Source organism: Gossypium arboreum, chromosome 3, assembly GCF_025698485.1.
Source record: "Gossypium arboreum isolate Shixiya-1 chromosome 3, ASM2569848v2, whole genome shotgun sequence".
NCBI lineage: Eukaryota > Viridiplantae > Streptophyta > Magnoliopsida > Malvales > Malvaceae > Gossypium > Gossypium arboreum.
Window position 1 is genome coordinate 15,725,602 of NC_069072.1, and position 24,282 is coordinate 15,749,883.

At 29.5% G+C, this 24,282-nt stretch overlaps 2 protein-coding genes across 2 annotated transcripts; one reads left to right on the plus strand and one right to left on the minus strand.

The window, feature by feature from the left end:
* The first annotated feature begins 7,619 nt into the window (after positions 1-7,619).
* Positions 7,620-11,431, plus strand: LOC108474664 (uncharacterized). Its single transcript, XM_017776657.2, has 7 exons — positions 7,620-8,647; positions 8,753-8,839; positions 8,920-9,135; positions 9,771-9,935; positions 10,167-10,220; positions 10,319-10,465; positions 10,831-11,431. The coding sequence occupies exons 1-7, from the start codon at positions 8,285-8,287 to the stop codon at positions 11,206-11,208; spliced, it is 1,410 nt and encodes a 469-aa protein (XP_017632146.1). The 5' UTR covers positions 7,620-8,284; the 3' UTR covers positions 11,209-11,431.
* A 5,366-nt stretch (positions 11,432-16,797) lies between these two features.
* Positions 16,798-18,942, minus strand: LOC108476354 (pentatricopeptide repeat-containing protein At1g60770). The gene is made up of 2 exons (XM_017778549.2): positions 18,568-18,942; positions 16,798-18,166 (listed from the first exon to the last, which is right to left on the minus strand). The coding sequence occupies exons 1-2, from the start codon at positions 18,793-18,795 to the stop codon at positions 16,919-16,921; spliced, it is 1,476 nt and encodes a 491-aa protein (XP_017634038.1). The 5' UTR covers positions 18,796-18,942; the 3' UTR covers positions 16,798-16,918.
* Between the last annotated feature and the right edge of the window lie 5,340 nt (positions 18,943-24,282).

Here is a 24,282-nt window from a genome sequence, read left to right on the forward strand (position 1 = left end):
GAGTCGTTTCTTTCTAGTTTAAAAATAGTAATTTAAGCTTAAAATGAAATATTTTATATTCAATTAATGTTTTTTAAATTTTATTTCATTTTATAGTTTAACATAAAAATTTATTATTTACATTTTCTATTAATAAAATTTTAATATAAATATGTAATTGTTAAGAATACATTTTCATAAATAAATCATTATTAATTATTTATATTTTTTTCGAGTAACACCATAAAATTATATTAGTTATTAATGTCTATTATGGTTATTCATAAGTCAGATCAGTCTTAGACACGGATTCTTACGGACTCGGACTTTTTCGGGCTTAAGACTTTTTTGAGTTTAGATCTGTTATGAGCTCAAATAGGCATGAGTGGATTTTCGAGTTCAGGTTTATTTTGCCAGCTCTAAATGTAACTGGACATTATATATTTTGTCTTATACGTTGACATATTTTGACTTGGGTGACTTGATTATTTTCTTACATATTTTTTAGGATATTGAGTAGCAATTAATTGTTGATTTATAGTAAATTAATCTTTGAGGAAGAATTCACAAATGGAGAGTTTCAAACTGCAAAACCAATTGTCATGTTGTCTATTATTTTCCATTCCAATTATATCTTTAATTGCAGTTAACCATAAAACTCGAGAGACTAATATCTATGTCTAGACTTCAACAAATCTCTAACTATTGTGTGTGAGAGAGTAAATAAAGGAAGGGTTTATCTCTTTGATTCAAGTGCCCTCTACCGCTTATAAACTTGGTGGTGAGTGTATAATTAGATGGCTTTGGGGGTTAATTTTGATGGGTATGCCACTCCACGGGAAAAGGTTCTTGAGCTGCCGGGTCATTAACAACTGGATCATCTTATGATAGTGCAGGCCCAATACTGATTTCATGGGTCCAAACAAACTCAAGCGGTTCAAAGCAAAATTATTAATTGGGCCCTTGCTCTCTTCAATAATTTCATTTATGGGAGAACCGACCTCTATGTAATTGACAAGAATTTGTGAAACATGTCAGGCTTAGACAACTGTTATGATTCAAGGTGCATTTAGATGGAACGGATGGGGCATGATTAAATATCATTGCGTGGTCGTCCCCTCCCCCTGTGAAGAGACTGTCATTCAGATCATGTACTTTGTTATACCAACATCATCATCTGCATGATGGTCCATCATATTATGCCTTAAACAAGCATGCTTCAGACCCAAATATACCTAAACCACCAACAAAACATTACTTTATGATCCCAAATCCTTGGTTTTTCCAAACACTTTACACCCTCCCAAATCATGGTTTTATTGATTTGTTAAGCAATTTGGACATGGGTGGTGTCTGTTTGTGTATGTAAACCCCTTTTTTGAGGGTGTTATTTCGACATTAAGTTTAGCTTGAGGGAAAACTGACCATTTGCTCTCTCTCTCACAGACAAAATCATTGCTCAACATCGGTGTTTCATGCTTAAAACCCCTCCTTTTCTACCATTTCAAGAGCTTTTTTTTTTTTTTTTTGTATTTTGAAAAAACTAATATCCTACACAGAAATAGAGGGAATGAAAAGAAGGGTATCAGTCACAGTAGCAATGGAGACAGGATAGGAGAGTTTTGAATTGATGAATACAGTAAAAGCTTTAAACAACTACCACTCTTCCTCATCATTCTATTCTCTTCTTTTTATGTGAAAGTCTTAAGTGGAATTCGCTTTATTGTTTTTATTCCACTTTGTAACTATTATTCTAATGCTCTATGTTTTTTTTTTAAATAAAAATAATGCTATTCTAGTATATATTCTTCTTCCTCATTCTTTCTTTTTCTATAAAAACAAAACAAAATTATGGGATTTAAAATTTGATGTTATCTAAAACAAATAATATGTGATGTATTGGTTATTAATAATTTTATTAAATATTAATCATGATAATTAATTATAAATAAATATTAATAACTGATATTGAATTTAAAAGTTGAAGGTATGAGAATTTGAGGTTAAGGTTTAGAGTTTGAGTATTTATTTATAATTAATTATTATTTAAATAATTTTTTGTTAATGATATATGAGATTTATATATCAAATATTCTTCTTTTAAAATTTTATTTTATAAAGAATTTTTCCATCGTACTAATGAACAAAATAAGATAAATTTTATACTTTGATTAATTTTTTAATATAATTCTAACCTTTAAGATGTTTTATTTTGTAAATCATTGTTAATAAAATAATTATTTTGTTTTAAGCCCTTATCTTATGATCCTACCGACCCTATAGAGGTGGGATCGGATAGAAAACTATGTCAAAACCATTACGACTTGAGTTGCAAGGATATGTTCATTAAAATATGGTGACAAATTATTTATCAAAATAATATTGGCGGTAATTTCAGAGGTGATAATTAATTTTATTAGATTCATATTTCACATGTTATTTCAAGATCTGAAATATTAAAATTATTTTAAATCTATGATAAATTGATGTTAAATTTACTAAAATATAATTTTAAATACATATTATTTAAATAAATAAAATATCTAAGTAAAAAAGAAAAGAAAATACAACAAATTCATCATTAAAAAGCTCCCTTATTTTCCTTGAAGACAACATTTTAGTCAGCCAAGTGCGCACTAAGTTTGTGGACTTAAACCTTACATTCTCTGCTAACATCCCATTCTCATTAACTCCATTTTCGAGGTTTTCACATCTCTTTCCCCTTAAAAAGTTCACCTTTGGTTTTTTTGACATTTCGAATAAATTTAATATAAGGATTTGGTTAGTATTAAAAAGGAATATTTGTTTTAGAACTATGATAAGGAAAATATGGTAAAAATTTAAACAAGCTCAAAAGATGTAGATAAAATAATAATAAAAGTTTAGATAAACACCATTACTTTTCAAATTCAAAATTTTTTCATAGAAAATAATTTTTTTTTACTTATTAAATTTTATTGATAATAAAGTTGGAATTATGGTAGTTCTATATAAGTAATTATGAATTATCAATATTTGGGTTACTTGGAAGGTAGGATTATGTGAGAGGGAAGGAAGATAATTTAGAGCAAGAGTGTAAAGAGAAAATATAGAATCATATTCCTTAGTCCTTGAGGGTCTTAGTAAGGGGTGCCGTTAATCTTTTTTTGAGAAGTCACATGTTATTCTCGTATGAGTTCTACACTCTTTGAAATCCAGTTGATTTATTGATGTCTTTTCCTTATATATATGTGTATTGTCATATCAAAATAATAATAGATAACTGTGATATACAAGTGACAAGTATTATGTTCATGTTTGGCGTTTGATTTCCATTGTATGTGGGCGAGGTTGAGAACTTACAAGATTTTAGCTCACAAAGTAACTCTTGTCAAAGGTATGATCAAATAAGATCAATGCTACACGAAGTGAACTCGCAAGACACAGGTATAAAAAAATTAATATTGCATTGAAATTAGTTTATAATAGGCCTAAAATTTGAACTTTGATCGATTCAGAATTTGTTGACGTGGATTGTTGGCAAATATCAATATAAGGCATTGCAGTGGGTGGTCATATGGTTTAACTGGTATTTGAAACCGTAGCAAAAATAAGAAATGGGTCATAGGCCGAGTAGGCAGGAGTGGAAGACTGATCTGGCAATGGGCATGGGCCGTCGACAAAAGCACCAGATAAAGGGAAATTGGCACATCAATATGATATATATGCCATACATAAGGACTAGATTGTACATTTAGTAATAAAGAAAATGAAACATGAAAGATTGAAGATATAGCATATAGGGGGGCAAAAAATAAATAATATTGTTGCGGAGTGATTGACATGTCATTCATTCATGCATCTTTTAGTCTTGAGTCAATGCAAATCCAATTAAACAGGGGGCACTGAAATGTCAAAAAAGGTGACCTTTGGCATCCACTTCTGAAATGCCTATTTAGTTGTACATTGTGGACCTTATGTTAAACACTCTTTTTTTACTCGAGGGAAACCCCATTTCTTTCTCAACATGGCGACACCATCATTGTTTCTTGCTATTGATTTCTTTTACAATAAAAAAAAAAAAGAAGATCCAAAATTAGTGCCCAGGTCTTTCAACTTCACACTTTCTACCATATTTTTCTTACTATAATCAAAGATATCTTTAAATGGTTGTTGATCATTTACAATTAAATTAGGACGTATTAAACTATTAATGATGACTACACATGGTTGAAGTTTTAAAAGTTTTTCTTTCAATAGTATGAGTATCCAAATCAAGGGTAATTAAAATTTGTAAATAATTGGACAATTTGGATCGTCTTTTGGGTTTGGTTCAGCTTTTATTTTTTCAGATGATGAAAAAGGGTAGCACTGAATTTTAGTGTGAAGATTATTATTGTATCACATGGTAGAATCAAGCAAGAACATCAACACCAGCCAGCATCTTCTCCCTCGAAAGAGGCAATTAATATTATATTCATATGCATATGCATTCATCTAAGTTCAATTTTCTTCAATCCATCCCTTTTTCTTGAAAGATCATTGTTTCTGTTTAACCACATACAAGATTCCTGTCATGTCTGATGAAGCTCTTTTTCCCCCTTTTATTTATTTATTTGGAAAAAGAATTGATCTTCGTTTCAAATATTACGTTAGTCAAACAGAAGAAGGCATGCATACAAATCTAAAAACAACCTTAACCCTAAATTGCTAATATAACAAAACTGTTCATTCGCATTCCTACTTGGTAAAAATAAATTTTAGCCACCTTTTTTTTTTTTTTTTTTTTTGAGCTTGCTAATTTCCTAGTATATGTTCGACCTACGTACCTGTAATAATTCTATTCCAAATTCATCTAATTAATACTTCTAGTTAAAATTTATTCATATATGAAAAGAAAATCCATGTGCATGATGTCTCCCCCATCAAAAAAGCAAGTGAATATTTCTTTAGCAGCCTTTCCTTGCTAACTTTTGATGCATTTCGAAATTATCCGTTTCTTGTGTTTCGATTGTCACATTGCATCTCTTGGATTTAACTCAAATTGTATCTTTTTTATTATGGTACATTTAGGATCTAATAAAAGTGATTTTTTTAATCATTTTATGTTTATCATTCAATTTGGTCTATTGGTTAAAGGTATTTATCATATCCTTAAATATATGGGATCAATTTGTAATTTTTACATGTGTGGTATGTGAATTTGAGATTCTCTTATACTATTACTCACCATAAAAATCACATGTAGAGTAAAATAAAAATAAAATAAAAAAACCACTTGCCTCATATTCAAATATTTGATTTCTTTTTAATGGTGGCAATGTAGAGGTTGGTATTAAATTACGTTACGGTAGTGGGTGAGTCAAAGAAGGGATTTAATCCCACAAAAATTAGATGAAGATATAGGGGATGAGGCAGGCATCATCGCCAGAGCCCCTATGAACAGAATAGATAGGGGAATAATGCTGGGCAAAGGCAAACTATCCCTTTAATAGCCACCTATTTAATTATATTTTGTTGTGGTTAATCTATCCAAGGCTATAAGTTTAAATGCTATCTATATATTAAACAAGGTAAACTGTTTGTGTTATATACTAATTCATTTTAAATTTTATATGGCTTATCATCACAACAATTTTATGTTTATAGTCCATAATGATTAATATTTTAAATTATTTTTATAATAACTTAATTGGGAGAAAATATTTTATTTTACTTTTAAATTGTGTATCTAAAATGTTCCTGCTAAAATTGACAAATTGGTTGATTTAAGGTTGGCATATAGGAAAAAAGTTAGAAAATAAAATCATCTAAATAATTATTTCATTTTAATTCGATTGAAGGGTAATCATTTAGAATTTATATAATTTTATGTTTTTGAATGATAGATATTTTTCCTTCCATTTATTTTATTAATCAATATGATAATGTTTTTAATTCCAATTATATGTTTTCATATAATTTAACAATAATCCACAATGTTTGGATTGTTGTATGCTTAAATCTCATTTTGGGTGTTGGAGGCTAACATCTTATTGTATTCAAATCCTTTTGTTTCTTACCATTTCTCATCTTGGTTTAATTCAAATCGGGATTTGGACGTATAGTGTATGGGAAAAATCTGTTGGTTTGGAATTTTACTTGTCTATCCTTGCTTTGACTTTCTTTTGGACTGAAGCTTTTGAGTTCTATAATGATTTGAAAAAATTACTTCTTTAAACTTGAGCATAGCTGGGTTAGAAAATTCTAGTGTGAATAATAAAACTTGAGTTTTCCAAACGAAGATAAATAATAATTTTATAGTTAAAAGTGAGGTTTAAATGATAATGTGAATGGCTACGGTGGATTAGTATCTATCAAAGAGTAGAAGAATATATCTTAGATTTAAGTCGATCTAGCAGTTAATGTAAGAGGTCAGAAAAAAAAACTGTTTGGATTTTAGTTCATAAATTCATGACAACTAAAGTTGTTTCATTAAAAAAAAAAGAAGTAGCTAAATTATAGAAGAGAAGAGGAATGAAAACTTTCAATTGATGTAAGTGGTGTGAACAAAGAATGCCATATATTAACGATTTTAATAATCTAATGACTTAAATGAAAACATTTAAATAGTTTAATGACTATTTTGTAACTTTTTGAAATTGAGTGGCTAACTAACATTTTAAAAATCTAAAAGAGTTAAAATTTTCATCCAAATACACTTTTAAAAGTTGTAAGGATTTTATAATTAAATTGCTATGTTTATTTTAAGAGAGATTAAATTGCTGTTGACCTATATAATAAGGAACTCCTAAATATTTATGGTTTTTTTGTGTGTGTTAAATTCAAAAAAAAAAAAAAATTTGTTGTGTGAGTCAGTAGAATTGTAGGATCTAGTACTTGTATATAACCTTGTACGTAACATATAGCAGTAATTTTGTTCATGGATAGAGCAGCTACCTTGTCCAACTCATATTCGTTGGAGCTTAGGTAAACAATTTCACTTCAAAGCTCAAACCAATCCTTTAAATTACTATTAATATAATAAAATTTTGTATTTAATTGAGACATTTAACTATTTGGTAAATTGGGTGGATAGTTTTTGCTTGTGGGATAAAAAAATTTCGTCCTTATTTTATATACCGACAATAGAATAAAATTTCCTCTATAAAAATAAAAATTAACAAAAAAAGAAGAAGCATATAAGCAGTATCTTAAATTTAGTGTTTGTAGAATAATTATGCTCCATTCCAGCAGCAAATCAAAGTTGAGCCCCTAAATCAGAAACACGAAGGGGACATGCATTGAGAATCTGAGATGGTGGCGCTTGTTTTGTAATGAAACGAAACAAAGCATGCGAATGAAGTTTGCATGGGTGTCTGCAGCAGTGCACCACAACCAAGTGCGCGTGCGTGCCATTGCCTACATATTAACTAAGTTGGCTTCACCTATCACAAAACGACACCCTTTAAAATCTTCTTTGCTAATTGTTAATAATATATAATAATACGTCACGAACTAAAATGATTTTCATTTCCTGCTATTTATGTTTGACTGACTAGAATTGACCCACCAAATCTGCAGTCTTCCATCTAAGGCACATGCTGATTACTGTAGTATTGGCAACAGAGATGACTATCTTTCTTGTTTTTGTGTTAGGAAAGTAATTAATGATAATAAATATTAGTAAAATAAAAATTCCAGGAAAATTAAGGTGGGTAAGCTTGGGAGAGAAATAAAGAACCAAGTAGCTGACACAAGGAACATCTAGGGAAGTGAGAAAGAGAAGAGGTTAAAGTAAACAACTTTGGAAGCCCAGAAGGCCAGAATCAAGCGTAATCCCTATCTGTCCTCACAAACCAAAGTAAAGAATAACAATAAAATCTGAACCCATTTTTTCCCTATAATATTAACACAAAAGCTAAAGTTCCCAGTCTTTGTATTGGAGACTGGAAACACAACCCCTTCACCTCTCTCTCTCTCTCTTCCCACCCGCAAACTCTTTTTTTCCCCCAAGATATAATTAAACCCTAAGCATGATTTCATCACTACTTAGTATTTATATCCCCACACCCACATGGGCAAAACTTTAAGAAAACTCTACCCATTTGTGTGATTTTCTTTTTTCAAGGAGCCAAATGCTTAGAAGGTCAATCCAAGGTGTCAGTACATAAAAAAAAAAAGAAAGAAGAAGACATTTTGAAGCTGTAGAAGGAAGACAAAGAAGAAGAAAGAAGGGGTTTTGGGGGGGGGGTCATTTATAGGGTGTTTTTCGAGAGCATTGGAAATGGTGGCGAGAGAGTGAGTAAGTCAAGAAAGTTTGCTTAGAAGGGTGGTGTTGTGTTGGATGGATTATTTGGTGGGAGCCTCATTTCCAAAGGGAAAAACAACTAGGAGCCAATGGTGCTGTTTCGATCACAGAAGAAGACAACACCAATGTACAAAAACAGAAACCAATATTCAACAACAACCGACACCAGCAACTTCCTCAAACATGGCTTCTTCCTCTTGTAACATCTCACCTCCAATCATTCCCATCTTTGTATTCTTTCTTCTTGTTTCTTCTTCATTTTGTCCCGTCCGTTCCTCGGAAACCGGTAGTCTCCATGCAAAGAATCAAACTTTCCGGCCAGAAGTAGAGTTGCAAAAGTTGAAAACAATAGGAGAACTTCTCAACAAGATCAACAAGCCACCAATCAAGTCAATTCAGGCAATTTAATCTTATTTTGCACCCCTTATTGTTCGTCATCTTAATTAGCCATTGGTTTCCAATTTCCTCTGTTTTACGCTCTGTTTTTATCTAATTGCATTGCAGAGTCCAGATGGTGATATTATAGATTGTGTTTTGTTGCATCATCAACCAGCCTTTGATCATCCTCGATTAAAAGGACAAAAACCATTGGTAAGTTTTACTACCATGCATTAAAATAAAAATAAATTCCAGAATTTGACACTTGGTTCATTTTTGTTTTGAGAATTCAGGATCCACCAGAGAGACCAAGTGGTGTTAACCCAAATGGGATGGGGGGTGAAGATTTTCAGCTGTGGAGCATGTCGGGAGAATCATGTCCGGAAGGAACAATTCCAATCAGAAGGACAAGTGAAGAAGACATGTTGAGGGCTAGTTCTGTTAGAAGATTTGGAAGAAAAAGACCAAGAAGACGTGTTAGAAGAGACTCAACTAGCAATGGCCATGAGGTAGGTTCCTTGTTCATTTTTCCTTTCAAAAACTTCAATACTAATCCTTCGATTCTTATTCCTTTTTCTTTCTTTTCTTCTTCTTCTTCTTATTCTTGTTTGATACATGAAGTTTTTTAACTCTTAAAAAGCTGTTATTTAATTTTTATTTAAAGAAAAAAAAAACAACAACAACACTAATATTGGTATGGCAATTCAAAGTATCTTCTACCAAGAAAAAGAAATATTAAAGTAGGTAAAGTGAATAGCAAAACTGTGCTTCCCAATTGTCTCCATTTTGCTCTCTTATCAAAACCATAAAAGATTATTTCATTGGATTCAAACAAAATGTATTTTTAAAAATTATTAGATGCTGAATAACATTTCTTTAAAACAAAAAGGGAGAATTTAGAAGGACGTATTTTGGTTCTCAAAAGGGTATACTATTTGATGAATTGAAGGCATCATTAAAAATAGGGTTTGATGAAATTATATTAAAATAACATTAGCATGATGAGTTGATCAGAAAATGGAATCTTCGGTAAATAAAGAACCCCAGCAGTGAAAATCCACACTAATAAGCTTTCAGGGTTCCTTCCCCGACCTGGCTAACAGGTACAGACATTCACACTAATTTTAGTGCGTCCGTATTACAGCATGCAGTTGGGTATGTGAGCGGCGATCAATACTATGGAGCAAAAGCAAGCATAAATGTGTGGACTCCACGTGTCTCTAATCAATATGAATTTAGCTTATCACAGATGTGGGTCATCTCTGGTTCTTTTGGCGATGATCTCAACACCATTGAAGCTGGCTGGCAGGTTTCTTCGTTTTCCATTCCATTATTAAAACTAAATGCATTAATTAAAGATGCAAAGTATTTGTTTCTACACTTTGAATTCTATGCACTTATTTAGTTCACATTTAAGGCAATTATCACAGCTCAACTACCTCTCACTTTTTTTTTTTTTTTTCTTTTCTTAATATTTCTATCTATCTATTATAAATCATTATCATTTGGGTTGAATAAGGTTCTGATTGGTTAAATGCAGGTGAGCCCAGAACTATATGGGGACAACTATCCCAGATTCTTTACTTATTGGACCGTAAGTATACTAGAATTACTCAAAAACAACTTAGTTTCATGTTTTCTTAATGTTAAAAGAAAGAAATTAATGAGATGGCATGATTATGGTTTGGACAGACAGATGCATACCAGGCGACAGGGTGCTATAATTTGTTATGCTCAGGATTTGTTCAAACGAATAATAGAATAGCAATTGGAGCTGCAATCTCCCCAACATCATCATACAATGGCGGTCAATTTGATATTAGCCTCTTGATTTGGAAGGTAATATATATATTACTATTTACCCAATTAATTTGAACTCGCATTTTAAAATTAAATAAAAAATAGGATTTAAAAAAAAAAATTATACAAATGGGTAGCGCTATTCATGCACTACATTGGTGGTGGAGAAGTGCACTTTGCCCCGCGTGCACTGTTAACCTCTCGAAATGCCTGTAATTTCCCCAACTGCCTTTTTGCTTTATAAGATTCTATTCTTTCCAAGTAAAAAACAGCTTCTTAATGGCCTTACCAGTGAGAGACCCCTCCACTTTGTGGAACAACAGAATCATTGATTTTACCATCAAACACTTGATACTTTCTTACATACCAATTAACTCTCAAGTAATGCATGTATTTTGGAGCAGGATCCGAAGCATGGAAATTGGTGGCTAGAATTCGGGTCAGGGGTCCTGGTAGGATACTGGCCATCCTTTTTGTTTACTCATCTAAGGGATCATGCAAGCATGGTTCAATTCGGGGGAGAAGTAGTGAACTCAAGGGCAGGGGGCTTCCACACCTCAACCGAAATGGGCAGTGGTCATTTCGCCGGCCAAGGCTTTGGGAAGGCCTCTTATTTCCGGAACTTGCAGGTGGTGGATTGGGATAACAACTTGATCCCATTGTCAAATCTACGAGTCCTTGCGGATCATCCAAATTGCTATGATATTCAAGGAGGAGTTAATAGAGTTTGGGGCAATTATTTTTACTATGGAGGACCTGGAAGAAACGTTAAATGCCCTTAAAATCAAGGGTATACTTTGAGATCTTCCTTTCCTTTTTCTTCTTTAATAATTGTTGGGTGATAATGGGTCTTCGGGGGGTATTCTTATAATTATTTTCCTTATTAGCCAACTTTTCTTTTTCTTTACAACTAACAAGGTGTCCATTAATTAGACCACCTTTGGGGACTTTATGTAAATGTGGAAAAAAGTGATAGAATATAGTGAATACGGTTAGGGTTGTGAATGCGTTCTATATATTCTTTTTCTTTTGCCTGTCTAATGTTGATTAGCTACTCCTTAATTAAGCCATTATCTAATCATCCCTTCTTTTATTTTCTTTTTGCACTTAATACATTGTTTTTAGTTTAAGATAGACATTGACACTCCACTACTCATATCGTTTCATTATTATAGATGTATTTAAACATAATATCATTAAAAATATCCAACTTCTATGGAATTGATAATAATTTTAAAAATTTGATGTTATGAGTTAGTTTAATTATAAAAATATCATTAAAAAAGAAGGTAAAATCAAATTATTATTTTATTTTTGGTACAAACAATTTTATATTAATAATACACACTAATAAAAAAAAAGAATCACATTTTAAGAAAATAAATCACACCACCCATTATCATTACTGAATAACTGTTTAGAGTTATTTTTTCACTTATCCAAGAAATGATACCAACATTTTATCACTTCTTTATTGCACCCACTATATTACTGCTCTTATTAATAATAGAATTTTTTTTAAAGTCATTTTTTTTGTAAAAGAAATATTAAATAAAATTTCCCATATTTTTTTAGATGATATTTTAAAAATAATTCATTCTTCTTTTACAAAATACTCCATTTATAAAATAAAAAAAAGTCATAAATATTTTATCAATTTTAATTTATATTAAAATTACCAAAGTACAATCGCCAGAATAAATTTTATCTTTTAATTTTTAAATTAATTTTCACTTTTTATTTTAAATTGTCAAAAGTTGTATAGGAAAGGGTTAAAAGGGATGACATTTTTCAAACTTGGTTATCCATGCAAATTGATGATTTGAGATTTTAAATTAGGAAGTGAAAAAAATTAAAGATGAGTTGAAGTTTTTCAAAGTTAAAATTTTAAATACTTGTGGTTATTGTTAATTAATAAAATAAATAAACCCTTAAACCAAAATATCCCAAATTCCCAAATCCATTTTCAATTAACTATGCTTCTGTAGCTTTTCTATTAATTAATCATCAAAAATCAAGGAAACTTAAATATAATCCCAAAAGGATTGATATGGTAATTACACCTTTTAAATAAAACATTGATTAATTAATATTATTGGAAGATTTTGAAGAATGCACAGTGGGAGTTCATTTTCAAGGACCACTGTTTTACTTAATCCACATCCTATATTTCCTCCTTCACCAATGCCTTAGGTTCAGGTACACTTGCATTTATTAATAGGAATTATACAACTTCAAATAATATTAATTCAATATCATTAAATTTTATTAATAGGAATTATGACGTCAAAAATATAAAACAATTTAAATATAATTATTACACAACAACATAAATATATGCATTTCTGGAAATGATGTAATGTTTTCGGATTCATGATGGCAACCAGTATCTACTTTGTCTTCTTACAATATATATTCCTCTTTAAAATATTCCTAGTTAATCTGTTTTTATAAATATTGGTTTGAGGATTTTCATTTTATTTTTAATATATAAATTTTATTAATTTCAAAATGCACTGATTGTATTTTTTTCTTAAAATATCATATTCGTAAGTATTAAGTACTGTTATTGTTTATATATGCTAGTTTTAATATTATGTACTTGTATGGGTGACACTTTGTCAGCCCTCCTTAAAATGAAAAATTTTTATTCACCTCTATATATTATAAAATTATAAATGAGTAAATGGTTAAATTGCATTTTGACCTCCCAAAAGTGATACAGTTTTAATTTAATCCTTTAAAATTATAAAAATATAAGTTAATACGATTATAAAATTACATTTTAGCTCTAAAGAATACATAACTCAATTCCGTCCTCCCCAAAGAAATATTTTAGCTTCACCCCTACATATTTGTATGTAATTTTACGTGTTTAATTTTTAATACGTTTTTTAAATGTACTTTTAACTACTATTGTTAATTTTAAGTAGTTGTTTCATTAGTTATTTAAATTTGTGAATCTAACTAAAATATACTAACTTATTTAAAATTCATATACAATAATAAAATGATAAATTTTATAATTATAATTATAATTATAATTATAATTATAATTATATTCAATGTACAATATAATTTTATTTCTTATAAATAATTAATGCAAAACAATATTATTCAAAATAATAACTAATAATCATAATTAAAATGGGTTGGGATTTACTTATACCAATGTAAAATTGAAGTTGTTTTGCAAGATCTGTTTCATATATTTTATACAATTAATATTTTAACAACTCAATTATCGAATTTATCGATATAATTGTACTTGAAATGCATGTAAATTTTCGAATGATATAATATCTCTACCATATCAATTTAAATTATTGTATATATTAATATTTATTGAATAAACGAAAATTTTTTATAAAATAAATAATTAGAAAATTTTAATCTATGTCAAATTTGATATATATAATATATATGAATGAAATGTGAAATATGAGAGTTAAATATAGCTATTAGTTTGATAATTCAAATATAGCGCTGATAAAAAAAAAGTCGTAATTGTCATTAAAGCATTTATACAAACTAAAAGAAATATATTTACACTAAACTCTTTACTATTTGATATTCATTTTTTCCCTTAATAGTTAATTAATTAACCATGATATATAGTTCGGTAGATAGTGTATAATTAATAAAATATAAGATAGTATATGAGATTGTATAAATGTTTTATCTATACATGATAAAAGTTACTTATTATATAAATAATTAAATTAATTATTAATGGAAAATTAATAATTTAAATATGAAGAAATTCAATATAAAATTTAACTTTTTATTATGATAAAATTCATTTAATAAAAGTTTTAATAGAATTAAATTTTTTATTTATAAGTATGGTAAATCTTTTATTGGTAAATGTATTTAATCAAATATTTTAATAAAATTAAAAATATTGTTTATAAATGTAATAAATCATATAAATAATAAAAATATGTTTAAAATAACAAATTCCATTAATATAATAAACAACATTCATGAGTCCAAAAATTTGTCCAGACTTATAAAATTATAGATAATATATATTTTTGTTTTCGTTGGTCAAAGTTAGTTAATCCTTAAATAAAAATATATTTCTCTTGAAGTTATTTTTTATTTGGGAAAGAGTTTGGGTCAGGAAAATATAATCCTCTTCATTGTTTCACACATTCAATAATTTTAGAATATTTTCATGAGAAAATGTTATTCGTTTTATACTTGGAGATTTACTCGAGTTAATTAATTTTTAATTAAAAAATAAAATTGATAAAAAAAAGAAGCAGGAAATGGAGGCAGGCCCTCATTATACATTATTAATATATTATGAAATTAGTTCCATGAATGCTATTATAGGGACAATATCATTATTCTTATTAATTCCATGCATGCTTTGCTTTTCTCTCAATATTTAAATTAAATTATCGCTTTACTTTTACTTTTGGCTAAACAACTAAAAGCTTTTAATTAGTTAGAAAAATATATTTTACATTTTGACCTTTTAATTTTATTAATTTCACAATAGTTAGAAAATATATATATATATATATATATATAAAAACCTCAGATTAAATGTAACTTCTAACTTTAAATCCACTGTGTAGATTTAAATCCTTTGCCATTATGGTCAATTTTAGTAATCTTTTTCATAGTTTATTGAAAAAACATTTTAAGACTCAACCTAATTCATTAGACATCATTATTTAAAAGTATTAATAAATTATTTTTATTTATAAATCCAACTCATTTCAACTTATAATCGGCTTCTTTTGTTTTCTGCTTTTAGAAGAGAGTTTCATCCTCAATAAACTTTACACAAAATGTTATGTAAAAATATGTTGTTATTCCTATACTTTTACTGAATTTAAAACTTAATTTTGTACTTTAAAAGTTAAAATTCAATCCTTTTATTTTTTTAATTTAAAGATTTTAATCCAATATTATTGCCGGTGGTAATTTCCATTTAAATTTGATGATTGGATTAAGATTATTAAATTAAAAATAATAAAATCTATTTTTATAAAAAATATGAAAGCCAAATCCTAAATTTTATCCCAGTATAGAAACTAACAGCATATTTTAACCAAAATATTATGACTGGTTGAAAAATTAATAGCAGGTAAAAAATAATAGTGCCCGTATAAAGCAGCAAGGAATGATTCTCTCTAAAAAGTAAAGAGAGAAAAAACAGATTTTACTTGGAAGCAAGGTTGGTGGTCCACTCCTATATGATAAAAAAAAAAAAAAACACCCCAGTATTCATTGAAACCGAAATATGAAAATACTAACTTTACTTCAACCACAAGCAAATACATATACATATATAATATAATTAATAGAAGCAGCAAGGCAAGCAATTTTAGTTGTTGAGGTGTGTTGGGAAAGGCTTTCAATTGCAGATATGGAATCTAGTTATATATCCTAGTAGCTGCTATATGCTTCCTCCTTAATTCAGCTTACCAGTATTGACAACGACTATTTTGCAAGGCCAAGGCTGCTTTCGGATGAATTAGAATAATTGGAATGTAGGTCCTTTAATGGACATTTTAAAAATTCGAAACCGACTTATCACTAAAAACTAATTGAAATTCTCTCAGTCGAACATGGCTAACCAATTGGACCACAAAGCTGACAAAACATAGCAACATCATTATATCTTTCCAGTGTCTGAAAACCATGCATCTTTCTTTGTTTGATATCCTCACCTTTCATTTTGGTGATGCTTTCTTCAACCTCATGGCGATTGGTAACTGCTAACTGCTAAGTGGTTTGGTAAAGTTAAAAGCCCATCTTCTGCACCACTGTCTAAGGGTCAGATTACTAGGTTCAAGCCATCGGTGTAGGACTATTTTCAACATGCTAAAGCAGGGCTCTAGGTGGTAGGAAAGTCGAAACAAGTTGAGATTCTAAAGGGATGGAATTGGAAACTTTATTTATCCAATAGATAATTAAGAATCTAAGAAGGAAGCTTCTGCTTTCTTGGGGTCCTTTTAGGTGGTCCAAGATAAAAACCAAGCATCATGGCAGATACGGACACAATACCACAACTTATCCCACTTTTGGTACAATCCAACAGGAGCTTTAGATTCTTGAAGACAAGAGGACATGGCAGCTTTGCCTTTAAGACTCCCCTTGCTTCATTTAAGGGACCGATACACACCTCTAGATCCAGTTATAATGCCACAACTCTCACGAATTGGCCGAAGAACATAAGCATGAAGTAACTGCATGCTGCCATAATGTACCTGAAAACCTAGTATAAATTGCCAGTAACTAAGATGAAAAAAAAATAGAAGATCCTATCTCATAACATATCAAATGAGTCAACATCTACCCACAAAAAAAACAGAACTTGAGATGGATCATGCTATACTACTGTGCATTGGTTCAACACAATAATTACCAATTGCATTTTATTATAAAGAAAAAAAAAACAGCAGCTAATTATAGCTATTAAAAACCACTTCTCCAGGAATTCGAACTTTAGAACAACATATTAGAGAAAAATCACTCAACCGAAATCACTTCAAGCAATTGCTTACTTGCGTCACTCACTTCCACCTTTTCCATCTTCAAACGGTGATGCATCATGGGACTTTTCCTTCCAGCAGCTGCATAAGTTCTTATCAATAATTCAAACACTTCCTCTCCAACACGGTCTACAGCTTTCTTTAAAATCTCTACAAAACCTTCGGCCCCATCAACTTCTTTCACTTGCTCAAAATGACGCATCACCGTCCCAATAGTTTCAGATGATGGGACCCACTTTCTGCCATCTCCTCTGCCAGTGGAAATTGCATTGGCCACACAATCAACAGCCAGCTTGGTGTCTCCATTTTTCAAATAATAATCCAAAAAGATCTCCCAAGTTTTGGCATTAGGCTTCGCCCCTCTTCTACGGGCCCTCTCCTTCAGCTCTAGAGCTTTTTCTAGCAAGCCCTCCTTGGCATAAGCTCCAATTAAGACATTTGCAATCCGGATATCATAAGTAGAGCAACCCGATTCCCATTCTCTAAAGCATTTCTCAGCTCCGGGTAAATCTTTCAAGTTTACTAATACCTGAATCATATTCAGATAGCTTATATTGGCTGTTTTGTGAAAAGAGAGCCTCAATGAACGCCATATTCGATAAACTTCATGCAAATTTCCAATTCGGCCATATAATGTAATTAGAAACTGGAAAGCAGAAAGATTTCTGTGGGCATTTCTCTTTTCCAATTCCTTAAGTGCCTTCTCTGCCTTCTCAAACAAGCCGGCATCAACATAAATTGATGCTATATTGCTATATGTTGTCCAATCATCAGCATCCTCAGCATCTCTCTTCATTTCCTCGATAACTCTTTCAACTCCAGAAATATCATTCATAGCAGCCAGAGCCCTCATCCAAACGTTGTATGTATATGAATCTGGTATGACACCACATGATTTCATTTCCTGTATAATTTCTTGTACCCTTTCAGGCTGGCCAATCTTTGTGTAAAGAGTCATGAGACTATTATAAGACATAGAGCTTAAAGGAAGGTTAAGTTCCTTCATCTTTTCCATCAAAGCTTCTGCTTTTTCAGTCATCAATTCCTTACAATAACAGTTGAGAAGGGCACCATAAGTTAGATGGTTTTTCAGTGCTTTAGGAAGATCAACGAAGTAATTTTCAGCAGCAGGAATCCCTTGAGCTTTGGCAACCAAATCAAGATGGATAGCCTGATCACTAACAGTCTTATTCATGCCCCTCTTAGTCGCCATCATTTCAGACAGCTGTAAATGCAAATGTAATGACATACATAACCCATTTTGAATTAGGAAGTATTGAAATAAAAAATAGAAACCTACATTCATAAGAACATTCTGAACCAAGTATTAGCAACAATTATATGCAATCTCCACAACAAAAGGAGAATTATATGATAATATAAGTACAATGTCTATCCTAAAACGCTTATGAATCTCTTTCACTTGATTGTACAATATAACCCAATCGTAGTTTGTAAATAACAATACCACGTAATCAAAAGCCAAAAGAATTAAAAATAAAAAAAGGGCCAAGATTCGCACTATTTCATTAGACAAAATCAACAAAGTTTCATATCTATTAGAACACCATAAGAGAAATTTCGCAATAAAAACCCCAGGCTTTGATCTAAAAAAGGAATACGAACCTTGAGAGCAGGGAAATAGAGCTTACGGTGGCGAAGCTTCTTGAGAGTCTCGTCTACTTCCCATTTGTAGACACGCTTGGAGCTCTTGATGAAGTGATTAAGTTGCTGCCGCACGCTAATTTCCGAGCCGCCTTCCTTAAAAAGCCGGTGGAAAAGAACTTCTTCTAAGTACTTGTTTGACCTTCTCGTCACATTCTTGGTCCGTCCCAATTGCTGCATCAACGCCATTGATTTGGTTGAGTGAGAAGGGGTTAGGGTTTTAGGGTTTCTTTTATTATTTATTTTGGATTCATTTGATGAAAGAAATTTTGGGGAAATGAAAGAAAAAGCCTTGCTGAAACACCCCCCGCCGGGGGGGCCCGCGGAGTAACTGAGGGAGCCAGCCGAGCCGGCTTTGGTTTCTGGATTTGGGCTTAAAACTTCGGCTTTTGATTTGTTTCATGAACCATTTGAAATTGAAAATGTGGCCTTAATCCTTTGAGGTTTTCTTTTCGTGGTAAGGTTAAAAATAAAAGAAATTTAAGGTAGAATTATGTACATTGAATTTTAATTTGGTGTAATTATATATGTGAATTTTAATTATGGTTTAAATATATATTTTAAATTTTAATTTTGATTTAATCATACATATTTAAAGAAATAAATAAATTAATTTATTTTAATATTAAATAAATATAATTATTTATTTATGCAATATATAAACATAAAATAATGTTATATCAATGATTGTGTTAATAATTTACAAGAATTAAATCAAATCAAAATTTTATGTATAAAATTACACAAAATCAAAGTTCATGTATACAATTACACATTAAACCATATTCATGTATAATTTTAACATTTATTCCAAAAATAATATATTCAGCTACCGATAATCAAATTTTAATTAGGAAATGTGATTAAATGGTTTGATTTGCAAAATAAGCAATGGAATCAAAAGTTTAGAGTTTTTTAAAAAAAAACTACATCCCAAGGTTATTAAATTATTAGTAAATTTAATTTTTAGTTACTTCAAGAAGTTATAAAATTGTCACTAAATTATTTAAAAATTTTCATACAAGTCATTGAGTTGTTAAAATTATTACTATATGACTTTCTCTATCCGCACCGTCTACGTTAATCAAAAATTTTTCTTCCACTTCTCTTTTATAGTTTATTTTCTTTTTTATGAAATAACTCTAAATGTTTCAAATATAATAGCGTGATTTCCATTGGTGACAAAAAAATAATCAATTTCAAAGTTGAATTTCCTAAATCAAGCTAACCCAAAAATTTTATTTGAAAATTTTAAAATCGAATTATCAAGTAATTAAATTAGATAAGTTGATAATCATAATATATAGGCTAATTTACTTTGTCAAAGAAGCCGGTATTTCATGCATATAACAAGAATATCGAGATCACTATCATAAGATTCATGATTTGTCGTACATATTTTTACCAAACCGGCTAAAGTAGATGTGCTCTTGAAGCTTAAGAAAATGATGGACATGATGAAGTTCGAGAACTTGGTTTAAAGGGAGCTGTGATAAATTGGACTGAATTATTTATAAAATATAAATTTATTTATTTATTTATAATAATAAATTTAGCTTTTAATGGTTATATTTTTTTAATTTGATTTTTATTTTTTAGTTAAATTTGATAATTAATATTTTAAAAAGGGTCAATTTATTTTTTAACGAAAATATTGACTAAAACATCAACTTTTAGTGATATTGTCGTGACAACATTTTACAAGTACTTTATGTTGACATAACACCAATTTTTTTATATATTATGTCAACAAATAATTTAAAATTTATAAAAATAAAAAATGTAAAGTTCATAAAAATTAAAAAAGAAAAAGTATGAAATAAATGTGGATTATTATACAAGCTATCATGTTTAAAATTTTAATGTTTTAGTCAATATTTTCGTTAAAAACAACAATTCGACTCTTATTGAAAAGTTGATAGTCAAATTTGAATCTATTTAAAAGATTGAGAGCCAAATTCGGCTAAAAAAAAAGAATAATAACTAAACTAACAAAAGATATAAACATTAAGGGTGTGCTTGGTTGGGTGAAAAAAAGTGGAGGAATGAAAGGAGAGAGTGAAAAAATGAAAAGAAAAATAAATTGAGTATGCTTGGTTGGGAAGAAAAGTACAAGAAAATAAAATAAAATAAAATGATTTTTTTTTCCTCATGCATAAAAATTAATCATTCTAAATTGAAATGATAAGAATAGAGAAAATAAGAGAGATGTGTATATTATATACTTTAAAATTATGCAATTTTCAAATGTTTTATTTTATTTTCTTTTATTTTTCTAACTCTAGCAGTAATGTATGTAAATAATAAAAAAATTCCTTCCATTATTCCATCCTTCCTACCAAGCACGACTATAGAAAGAAAAATTATGTTTTTAATCCTTCTAATCTTTTACCACTTCAATTATCCATTATTACAATTTTTTTTCACTCTACCAAACAAAGACTAAGCACTAAATTTGTTATTATACAATTTTGCTTCTTTGAAGTTTTAATTTGAATAGTATAATTTTCGTTAAATCCGTTTCACTTAAATTTGGTCTTGAGTTGGGTTTGAGTTGATTTAAATAAAATATTTCTACTAATTATTTATGCTCAAGCCGAACCCAACTCAAAATATAAGCTCAATATTCTGTCTAGGCTGAGCCTTGACCCACCAAAGTTATCATATAAAATAAAAAATAAAAAAATAATTAGAAGGGAAAAAAATAAGGCAATGAGACCACATATACGCCAGATGATCTATGCACCAAATAAATGTACAGGAAATTTTCAATCAAAGAAACCATGTAAGACCCAATGCAAGTCTTTTAGGAATAAACGAAAAGAAAAAACATGAAAAAGGAAGAAACATTTGAGTAAAAAATAGATGATGGAAGCTAATTTATTGTGAGAGCAGTAGAAGCTTCTTTTCTTCCTTGTTGAAGATGACGATGTGTAAACTAATAATTGAGCATCAGATTTTAATTTATTCACAGTTAATAAAATTTAGGTTTTACATATTGTAATTTAGCTATTAAGGTATGAGTTTGGGTTTTATTTAGAATTATATAAACATATAACATTAAGAATATATAGTTGGGTCAAGTTATGGTTTCATATTAAAAATTTTGTTCAGACTCAAATTAAAAGGAGTTTAAAATTTTATTCAGATCTATTTTCGGACCTTATACTTTTATTCAAATCTTTCATAATTTGATTGAATTTTTTTATTATAAACAAATTTTTAATAAAAACCTTAACATTGTGTTATGTTTTGGTTGTTTCAAATTTAATGTGTTTTTTTTCAAAGTGTTGTTAATTTATCTCATAATTAAAATGATTGTTATGATATTGATTTAAATTTAAATTATTTATTTAAGAATAGGTTCTTAATATTTATCACACATTAAAAAAATATCATATTTAAAACTTTCACAGTTGGAAATGCGATTAACAAGAGATATACTCAAGTGATGATAATTGTTCGTCAGCGAAAAAACTAGCTGAAGAATGATACCCACATACTGTTTATGTTCTTTTCTTTTTAGAATTAATGATATGGTCTTCGCATTTAGTTTTGGGGGCTGAATTAAAATTTTTAACAACTTTGAGTGTTTTAGTAAGAATTTTCAAAAATTTTACTAGGTTTAATTAAAACTTTCAAATTTTTAGAGGTTTTATGACAATTTACAAAAAGAATTTAAGAGTTTAATTGTAATTTTAAAAATTTTCAAAGGTTTAATAATAATTTTAAGATTTTAAAGGCCCTAATTAAAATTTTTAAAAAACTTAAAAGAGTATAACTGAAATTTTCAAAAACTTTTGGGCAATCCCCTAATCCCTAAGAGGATAACCTCTGTAGGTTAATATTTTTAATTACAAATAATAATTTATTATTAAATACTTTTTATAAATATTATATTAGATATTTTTAAATTTGATATAAAATTATATTATAAGTTATCCAAACCTATAACTTACTATTAAATTTGTCCCATCCAATGAGAATGAGAATTCAAATTTTGAAGCCTTCAGTTATAGGACAATAAAGCAATGGAATTTTTCGCTATGGCGGGAGCAATTAAGTCATTTAATATGTTGTTAAAATAAGGAAGATTGATGATAAAACGAAAGGAAGATAATTATGAAGTTTATTAATCTTAATTACTTAATTCTAACGAGATAAATTTATATTTAAAACTAAATTATTATAATAATTTACGCAAATATAAGATAAATTTAAAAATATGAAAACATGGAATAATTCATAACACAAAAATGGTATAATATAAGGTTATTTTATTATTTTTGATAATATTTCCTATTAAGTTCGTATTATATAATTCGAAATAGTGGAGTCTAATTAACTAAATTCAAATAAATGCAAACTGTTTAATATAGTGCCATTAAACATCCACATTATTTCACGACCATTTTACCAATAAAAGCCCATTTCTTATTTTATTTATGGAAATGGGCTATTTTTTTCATTATTTATCGGAATGGGCCGAATACACTAAAACACGTTTACGTAAGAGCATTTTAAGGGAAATTTCAGCAAAACGCATCCTTGAGAGAGCGATTTTGCCATGTCAGCAAAAAATGTGCTGACATGGCAAAACGCTCCCTTAGGGATGCGTTTTAGCCTGTGTTTTTGACCCCAACGGTAAAAAAAAAACAAAAAAAATTATAAACTCCCATCCTATTTTTTTCACACAAACATTTCTTCCAAAATTCTTAAAAAAGCTCTCAAATTTCTCCCTAAATTTCTCAAAGCTCTCTTTAATTAATTATTTCTTTTAATTTTTTTTCTAAATTAGTATTTTTTTATAGTTTCAAAGATATTTGGTCGTGTTTGCAATGACAGGGGAATTAATTCGTCTCGATCATAAACATATCTCCATTGAACAAATGAAAATGGTAATGGTTAATTTCAAATTTTGAATATTATTTAATATTTTTTTCATTTATGTAATTTTAATTAATTTTTATTTTATAATTTTTTATAATAGTCTGTAGATCAGGTGTTACAATGTTATATTCGTAATATGTTTGGTCCTCTATCATTGTAATTACTGGAGGGAACGGGTTTTTGGCACGTGGGCAATATAGGCTAGGGATGCAAGTTGGATCCAAAACTCATCAGCGCGTTCATAGAGAGGTGGAGACCCGAGACGCACACATTTCATCTTCCATGTAGAGAGTGTACCATCACTTTGGAAGACGTGCAGTTACAATTGGGATTGCTGGTGGATGGGTCTGTACTCACCGGGTCTGCTCAATTTGCTGATTGGGGAGCCATATGCTACGATCTTTTGGGTGCAATTCTGGATAATATTTACGAAGTTCGAATCGAGATAGGTTGGTTACAAGACACATTCTCGGAGCTAGAGAATGATTCAACAGAAGTAGAAAGAATACGATATGCTCAGGCATATATCCTTGAGGCTATTGGAGGTTATTTGATGCCGAGTTTGTCACGAAACCTCGTACATCTGAGGTGGTTGTTGAAACTCATTGATTTTAGAGCCGCTAGCAAACTTAGTTCGGGGTCTGCCATGTTGGCAACATTGTACCGAGAGATGTGAGGAGCGACAAAACCAAATAAAACCAAATAAAGACAAAACCAAATTTGGATTCTGACAACCAATTTTCGTGACACCTGAGGTGCTCGATGATAAGACAATCGAATACGCAT

Coding starts and splice junctions, on each gene's coding strand:
- LOC108474664 (XM_017776657.2), top strand. CDS start 8,285: ATGGATTATTTGGTGGGAGCCTCATTTCCAAAGGGAAAAACAACTAGG. Junction 8,648..8,752: donor CACCAATCAAGTCAATTCAG/GCAATTTAATCT, acceptor ATTGCATTGCAG/AGTCCAGATGGTGATATTAT. Junction 8,840..8,919: donor TAAAAGGACAAAAACCATTG/GTAAGTTTTACT, acceptor TTGAGAATTCAG/GATCCACCAGAGAGACCAAG.
- LOC108476354 (XM_017778549.2), bottom strand. CDS start 18,795: ATGGCGTTGATGCAGCAATTGGGACGGACCAAGAATGTGACGAGAAGG. Junction 18,167..18,567: donor TCTATTTCCCTGCTCTCAAG/GTTCGTATTCCT, acceptor TTGCATTTACAG/CTGTCTGAAATGATGGCGAC.